Source organism: Otolemur garnettii, unplaced genomic scaffold, assembly GCF_000181295.1.
Source record: "Otolemur garnettii isolate 467f Iridium unplaced genomic scaffold, OtoGar3 scaffold00010, whole genome shotgun sequence".
Taxonomy (NCBI): domain Eukaryota; kingdom Metazoa; phylum Chordata; class Mammalia; order Primates; family Galagidae; genus Otolemur; species Otolemur garnettii.
The window spans coordinates 16,019,460-16,028,089 of record NW_003852405.1 but is presented as its reverse complement, the minus strand read 5'-3'; the positions used below and the strand labels follow the sequence as shown (position 1 = coordinate 16,028,089).

The window sequence follows — 8,630 nt, the reverse complement described above, 5'->3', positions numbered from 1 at the left end:
CCTTAGCCGCTTGAGCCACAGGCGCCGAGCCTTTTTCTTCCATTCTTGTGATACTTTGCTAAGAAGAACATTTTCCAGTTCCAGCCATATAACATGAAGGAGGTAAAGTCTCCATCTTTCTTTATGGCTGCATAGTATTCCATGGTGTACACAGAGTATTGCCATTTTAATACAGTGTTTTCCTGTCTTGTGTACACATTTTTTGGCACCCTGTGTATTGAATGGTACTCTACTGAATGGTAATGGATAGAGTATTTTTTTCCCCCAAATTCATAGAACACAAGCTGAAGGAACCTCTTTTGAAGTGTAAACAAAGTGAGTTTAGACAAGAGTTTCTTTTTCAGGAAGAAAATAAAACATGGCATTATCATGTGACATGATATAAATATATGGGGACAAAAATATAAAATGATTTAAAAATATTTTGAAAAAGTTATAAGGGTACCATGTGTGTTGTATTTGCGTGCAAGTTAGAGACACAAACATGTAATCTCTGTCTGTTGGGACTCCCCGAGGCAGGAGACATTTTGGGCAGGGTAAGGGTCTGTCCTGGCAAGAAAAAGTTCTATAATCCTACAATAAACCACTTTGCTAAGGATTATTCTCAGATTTCATTACTATTAAGAAGGACTGCAAAGGAGATAAACAGAAAACATATCGTCGTCAGGAAAAAAATGTCTGAAAATCTTTCGTATAAGCAGCTCCTGATAAGGAGTTTAGTACTAGACAGGAACCGCTGAACAAAATTTAATTCTGACATACTGGATCTCCTTCCCTTTGAAGGAAATTCTAACAGCAGGCCTCGGGGTGAAGGTAAAAGAAACGTGCTTTAGCTAAGGTTATCTCCACGCAGAGGAGATCTGCCCAGCAAGATGTACAGAGCACCGCCCTATTTCTCAGCAGCAGATATGCACTCCGAAAGTTCGAACAGAACACGACCCTCTCCTTCGCAAGCGACAGAACGCTGCCCGCCGGACAGTCAGGGAACCCAGCACTCACTATTGTGTCAGCACCGGCGGCGGAAGGACCGAGCCCCACCGCAACGTTAAAGAGTCCTTCTTTGTTCAGCCGCGGCCGGGGACTCAGGACGCGGTGTTCTTCCGCGCTCGTCGCGCAGGCCCCGCCCCCCCGCGGCCTTGGAGAGCTGCCATTCGGCACCGGAGTCGTTCCGCGCTCCCAGAATGCACCGGCAGTCCGCGGGAAACCAAAATGGCGAAGGGCTGTAGCGAAGTGGGCTGTGTTTGAGACCGGTGTAAGAACGCTCTCTCTACCCTCAGCCCTCGTCCCCAAGGACCTCAGTTTGTGCGTGCGTATGTGCGGGTTGCCCGGTGGGGCGGGTGCCCAGTAAGTACTTGGACTCGCAGGGGAAGCGCCCACAGAGACGTGATTGGTTGTTTTTTCCTGTATGAAGCGGTTGGCACCACTGAAGTGACCGAATGAGGTGAGAGACCTTGGCCTGGGAACCGACTCTTCCGGAGGAGGTGGGGGCGGGGGAAAGGAGGAAGAAAGGAAGCAAGTATAAAAGGGAAAGATGGAGGATTGAGGTGGGGGTGGGGGCTCCTGTATGTGGGTGCCTTTGCATGTGTGTGTATATTGAAAAGAATGGGTGGGAAGGAGTAGTCATTTGAGTGCTGGAGAAAATAGGGACCAAAGGAGCGAGCAGGGCAGTGGGGGAGTCAGTTGGAGGAACCAGATAAAACGTTGAGACGGGGAAGCTGTATTTGGAGGGCAGGAAGGAACCTCGGGGCGGGGGACGGTTGGAGGTGCAGGGTGGACCTGGTGTTTGAGGGGACCGAGAGGAGGAGCCGTTGGGAAACAGGGGCAGAGGGAGATGTGGGGAGCAGGGTAGAGGGCTTTCCTAGGATCGGAGGAGGGCTCAAAGGGAAGTAGGGGCTTGGAACCCGAAGGTGGTGTAATTGGACTAAGGGAGGTCTGATGTAAGTGCTCATAGAGTATGAGGATCAGTGAAACACTGAAGTGGAGCCTGGAAGCCAACCTGAAAGCTTAAAGGGAAGAGGTGGGAGGAAAAGTGAGATGGGGGACAGGTTCCTTATATTTGGAGTGCACCAAAAAATCCCCCTCAGGTATTTCGTCTGTTTAATTAAATCTAACTCATATCCCTGCTGGGATGTAGGTTTGTATTGTATTCATTTTTACAACTGAGGTAATTGTGGTTTAAGGAATTTTAACTAATTTGCCAAGATTTCTAATATATTTCGGTAGTGCCAGAACTATGTGTTTCACAATCTGGTGTCCTTGATTGCTAGAATTTTTCTTTGGAAGCAATTAGAGGGAACAGATGGATTTATTGGAGTGATTTGATGAACAGTAAGGTTTCATGAACAATGGCAAAGGGTTATGGAATGTTATTCTTTGAAACATTTAACTTTGGTTAAAGGTAGTAACCATATAATACTAATTCAAATAAGAAAAGGCAGGTAAGGCCTGTGTATAACTTATAGGAAAGAACCATTTGAGGTCAGTACAGAGCTAGAAATATGTAAATAGTGCCTGATTTGACTCCAGATGCTCCAATGGTAATAGTAGTAACTTTCTCCTTCAGATCGATTCCATGTGATCCCTCCTGTGTACCTTGCCTACATACAGTCTGGTTTCAATTTCCAAGTTTTCATCTCTCTTGGGAATTCCTTTTCTTGGCAGTAAATTTCAAAGACGGTTGAATGTAAAAGTATTTAATGTGGATAAAATAAACTGTACTTAAATTCTTAGGTGACCTTTTCAAAGGTTTTAAAAATGCGAATAGTAGTTTTTAGGCAAGGGAAGAGCTGAATTAAAATTTCTTTCTCTCTCTCTCTTTTTTTTTTTTGTAGAGACAGAACATCACTCTATTGCCCTTGGTAGAGTGCTGTGGCGTCACAGCTCATAGCAACCTCCAACTCCTGGGGTTAGGCGATTCTCTTGCCTCAGCCTTCTGAGTAGCTAGAACTACAGGCGCCTGCCACAATGCCTGGCTATTTTTTGTTACAGTTTGGCCGGGGCCAGGTTTGAACTCGCCACCCTTGGTATATGGGGCTGACATTCTACCCACTGAGCCACAGGCACTGCAATGAATTAAAATTTCTTAACATAAAGTATTCTATTTGAAATATTTATAGCAAGCATTTGCAGTGATAACTTGGGAGGACATACAGGTTGACGTTTTTGTTCCTAAATATAAAGATGTATTTAAATTCACATTTTAAAGTTTGTTCACTTTTAGTTTTTTTTTTAAGAGCTAAAAATGTTCTAAATATTTGAATTGAAATGCACCTGTTTCCTGATCCTGCATGTTTATGGTAATGGGCATTAACGAAAGTATAACTACCAGGATTAAATACATATACCATGTTAGAACTAGATGTATAGAAATTATCTGGTTAGACCTTTTTCCTAGATGAAACAAACGGGTTTAATAGTTCTTTATGCCTGTTGCTTCAAAGCTGTTAGGAAGGAAATTTTATTCTGTGGTTATAAACTCTTTCATTAGTTCTGACTGAAAGGATAATTTGTATCTGACTTGAGGAAACTGGCATTATAGTAATAATCTATTTTAACAGATGGGTAAATTTGCCTATGAGGAGTTGCCATGGCTAATATCAGTAGGGTGGTGGTTCTGAAAGTAAAACTCAGCTGATGCTTTAGTCTATATTTCTGTGAAAGATATTTCTTTGTTGATATTTTTATGCTTTGTTTACACTGTTCTCCAGGAGAATTCGTTTATTGCTATGAAATCTGGTTTATAACCCTAAATTGGAATGTAGAAGTTTCCCTGTGGATGTTTCTTATGTATTAGGCTAGTGCTGTCCAAGAAAACTTTACTGCAGTGACAACTGTGTCCGGTATAGTAACCACTAGCCACTTGTGGGTTTTGAACACTAGAAGTGTCACTAAGGGACTGAGAATTGAATTTATAATTTAATTCATTAAAATTAAAATCTAAACAGCCATGTATAGTTGTCACATTTATTAACTATGGAAACCAGAGGAACTCAATGGTAAGGAATTGCCTTAGAACTAAGGAAGTTCAAATCCTCTTTGTACATTTTAAGATGAGATATTCTTAATTTTACTTTATGCCATGTCTTCATTTAACATTGTGAAAGAATAATGGAAGTGTTGACCTTTCTGATCTTTTTAAGATATAAGAGTCTGCTTCCTGTGTCAAAAAACAACAAAAATGAATGTTAGTTTACTTTGTTATTAAAAAAAATTCTTAATACTTTGTTTTTATACTTTACTTAAAAAACCTTTTTATTGGCTTGGTGCCTGTGGCTCAAGCAGCTAAGGCGCCAGCCACATACACCTAAGGTGGCAGGTTCGAATCCAGCCCGGGCCTGCCAAACAACAATGATGGCTGCAACCAAAAAATAGCGGGGCTGCAACCAAAAAATAACCAGGCATTGTGGCGGACGCCTGTGGTTCCAGCTACTTGGGAGGTGGAGGCAGGAGACTCACTTGACCCCAGGAGTTGGAGGTTGCTGTGAGCTGTGATACTACAGCACTCTACCTAGGGTGACAGCTCGAGGCTCTGTCTTAAAAAAAAACAAAAACACCTTTTTATTAAGGAAAATTTCAAACATGTACATGGTGAATAGAATAGTATAAATAGTATAACAAACTTTTATGTATCTATTTTTGTTTCATCTGTACATCTACCCATTCCCCACTCCACTCCATTGTTAGTTTTTTGTTTGTTTGTTTGTTTTTGAGACAGAGCCTCAAGTTGTCACCTGGGTAGAGTGCTGTAGCATCACAGCTCATAGCAACTTCCAACTCCTGGGCTCAAGTGAGTCTCCTGCCTCAGCCTCCCAAGTAGCTGGGACCACAGGCACCCGCCACAACGCCCAGCTATTTTTTGGTTGCAGCTGTCAATGTTGTTTGGCAGGCTTGGGCTGGATTCGAACCCGCCACCTTAGGTGTAGTGGCTGGCACCTTAGCCACTTGACCCACAGACATCAAGCCTGTGACCCAATTTTTAAAAAAATTTCAGAATAGTATCAGGGTATACATGTTTTGGTTTCATAATTTGCTTTTGTACATTTTAAGTCAAAGTTACAAGTGTACCCTTTACCCAGAATGTGTGCATTGTATCAGTTAAGTGTGAATTTACCCAAACCCTTGTTCCCTGTACTTGATTTCTGTTGAGTTTTACTTCCATATGTGCACATAAGTGTTGATGGACTAATTCCAGTTTAATTGAGCACATGTGGTGTTTGTTTTTTCATTTTTGGAGTACTTCACTTAAAAGAATTATCTCCAGTTCCATCCAGGTTGTTTCAAAAGGTATTAAGATCATCATTTTTTTTTTTTATGGCAGAGTAATACTCAGTGGTATGTCTGTGATCCATTTTGAGTTTGTTTGTTTACTTCTTTAGAAACAGTCTCACTCTTGCCCTGGGTAGAGTGCTGTGGGTGTCATAGCTTACAGCAACCTCAGACTCTTGGGTTTATGCAATCCTGTTGCCTCAGCCTATCAAGCAGGGATGACTACAGGCACGCATCACAATGCCTGGCTAGTTTTTCTATTTTTAGCAGGGAATAGGGTCTTGCTTCTGCTCCGTAATTCTTGAGCTTAACCTATCCATGTGCCTCGGCCTCCCAGGTTGCTAGGATTACAGATTTGGGCCATTATGCTCAACCCATTTTGAGTTGATTTTTGTTTATTTGTTTAATTTTTATTTTATTTTATTTTTTTGCTGGTTTTTTTTTTTTTTTGGCTGGCGTTGGGTTTGATCCCGCCCCCTGCGGCATATGGGATTAGTGCCCTACCCTTTTGAGCCACAGGCACTGCCCAAGTTAATTTTTATATAGTGTGTGAGGTAGGGGTCTAACTTCAATCCTTTCCATGTAGATACTTGTTTCCTAGTAACATTTGTTAAAAAGACTACTTTTTCCTCATTGTTTTGACAGTTTTTTGAAAAATCATTTGACCATACATACAAAGGTTTATTTCTAGATTCTCAGTTTTATTCCATTGATTTCTGTGTCTGTACTTACTGACTGTACTATAAGATCTTCATTACTTTTGTTTATAGTAATTTTTTTTTTCTTAAGAGACAGAGTCTCACTTTATCGCCCTCAGTAGAGTGCCGTGGCATCCCACAACTCACAGCAACTTTCAACTACTGGGCTTAGGTGATTCTCTTGCCCCAGCCTCCCAAGTAGCTGGACTACAAGTGCCCGCCACAATGCTTGGTTTATTTTTTGTAGTAAGTTTTCTAAATTGGTGTGAGTCCTCAAGCTTTTTTTCTTTTTTTCTTAGTTTAGTTTTTTTTTTTTCAAGGTTGACTATCTTGGATTTTTTGTTTTTTTCCATATGAATTTTAGGATGAAGTCAGTCTCTGCAACAAAGGCAGCTAGAATTTTGCGAAGTATTGTATTGCATATGTACATCAATTTGGGGAGACTATCATTTTATTATTTTGTTTATTTTAAACTGGTCAAGTGCAGCAACCGGAAGAGTAGAACAAGGAGTTCAGTCTGTAACTGACTGTGAACAATCAAGTGAGATAAGTCACTACTTCTGGACCAGCTAAGAATTGCCATTTTAATATTGTTAACATCCATGAATGTGGAATGCCTTTCCATTTATGTAGGTCTTATTTATTTATTTAAAAAATTTTTTTGTGGCTTGGCACCTGTGGCTCAAGTGGCTAAGGCACCAGCTACATATACCTGAGCTGGTGGGTTCGAATCCAGCCTGGGCTTGCCAAACAACAATGACGGCTGCAACCAAGAAATAGCCAGGTGTTGTGGGTGGGCACCTGTAGTCCCAGCTACTTGGGAGGTGGAGGCAGGAAAATCGCTTGAGCCCAGGAGTTGGAGGTTGCTGTGAGCTGTGATGCCACAGCACTCTACCCAGGGTGACAGCTTGAGGATCTGTCTCAAAAAAAATTTTTTTTTCTTTGGGTGGCGCACGTAGCTCAGTGAGTAGGGCACTGGCCACATACACCAAGGGTGGCAAGTTCGAACTCGGCCTGGGCCAGCTAAAACAACAGTGACAACTGCAACAGAAAAGTAGCCAGATGTTGTAGTGGGCACCTGTTTTTTCAGCTACTTGGGAGGCTGAGACAAGAGAATCACTTAAGCCCAAGAATTTGAGGTTGCCGAGAGCTGTGACGCCACGGTATTCTACTGAGGGTGACAAAGTGAGACTTTGTCTCAAATTTTTTTTTTTTTACTTTTTAAAGACAGAGTGTTTCTCTGTCACCCAGGCTGGAGTGCAGTGGTACAATTCATAGCTCATTGCAGCCTCAAACTAATAGGTTCAAGCAGTCTTCCCACTTCAGCTTCCTGAGTAGGAAGTATAGGGTGTACACCTATAGGGAGTATAGGTGTGCATCAACACAACAGGCTAAGTTCTTTTTTTGGCTTGGGTTGGGTTTGAACCTTCCACCTCTGGCATATGGGGCCAGTGCACTTCCTTTGAGCCATGGCGCTGCCCCCCCCCCCCTTTTTTTTCCTTTTTTAAAGAGATGGGATCTCACTTTGTTGCCCAGGCTGGTCTCAAACTCTTGGGCTCAAGTGATCCTTTTGCTTTGGTTTCCCAAAGTGCTGGAATTACAGGAGTGAGCCACTGTACCTGGCCTATGTAGGTTTTATTTAATTTCTCTGGTGTTAATAGTTTTCATTGTACAAATCTTGTATTTCTTCTGTTAAATTTATTCCTAAATATTTTGTTGTTTTGGGCACTATTGTAAATAGAATTGTAAAAATTTCATATTCAGATTGTTCATTGCTAGTGTACAGAAATATATTTGATTTTTATAAATTGATACTGTATTCTGCAACCTTGCTTAAAATCATTTGTTCTAATAGTTTTGTTTGGGGGAGTGGTGGAGGTTCTTAATTGTTGGCTTATGTTGACAAATTATTTCTTTTAATTTATATTATATTCCAAAACTTAATTTCTTCCCTTTTGTTTGTAGTAAAAAAGTAATCATCTGGTATTTGGTCATTTAGAGGTCTTTGATAAAATTGTTAACAGAGATTAGGATAGGTCAGGTCAGCTTGCAATGGATTGAGTAAGTGAAAAGTGCTTTTCTAAATTTATTTATGAAAAGAATAAGAAAAATGGATAAGTAATTTGTAAGGACTTTTGGGTTTGCTTGTTTTTAATTTGCTTTTGAGTATGGAAGTTTGCATCAAGGAGAGTTGGAGGGGATTGAAACTAAAGGAAAGATTTTTGGTGAACTGAGATTCTTGAGGAGATGAGATCTCTCTCTAATGCTGGAGAGAGAAGTCATGTCCTTAAAGAAATGGGGTAGGTAATTACTTTTGCAGATGGGGTTAGGAAAAAGGGGTGGGGAGTAAGTTGAGGAATTTGATATTTTAAAACTTCTATTTTTTTTCTGAATTGCTCCAGCAGATCTATACCAGTTTCTTCTTTTGGAAGGTGTATACATAACAGAAATAATTATAACCTCATAAAAAAATACTTTCTTTGTATATTAATATTTAGCCTGTATGTCTAATTTTAGCACTTAATATTTTTTAAAAATTATCTTCTCATTTTTCTCCTAATCTCAAGTTCCCTGATGCCAGGAGAATAGGTCTTAAATCATCTTGAACTTTCAGCTCACTGGAGTATTCAGCAAGTGTACCACTTTCCTAATCCTAGGAGAGTTTTT

At 40.7% G+C, this 8,630-nt stretch overlaps 1 protein-coding gene across 1 annotated transcript in view; it reads left to right on the top strand.

Annotated features, from left to right (window-relative positions):
- The first annotated feature begins 1,143 nt into the window (after nucleotides 1–1,143).
- Nucleotides 1,144–8,630, top strand: part of LOC105886436 (metal-response element-binding transcription factor 2-like) — a 33,123-nt gene continuing 25,636 nt past the window's right edge. Inside the window, exon 1 of the mRNA XM_023509835.1 lies at nucleotides 1,144–1,441. Within this exon, the coding sequence (XP_023365603.1) occupies nucleotides 1,437–1,441 (5 nt within the window). The 5' untranslated portion in view covers nucleotides 1,144–1,436. The remainder of the gene's footprint in view (nucleotides 1,442–8,630) is intronic.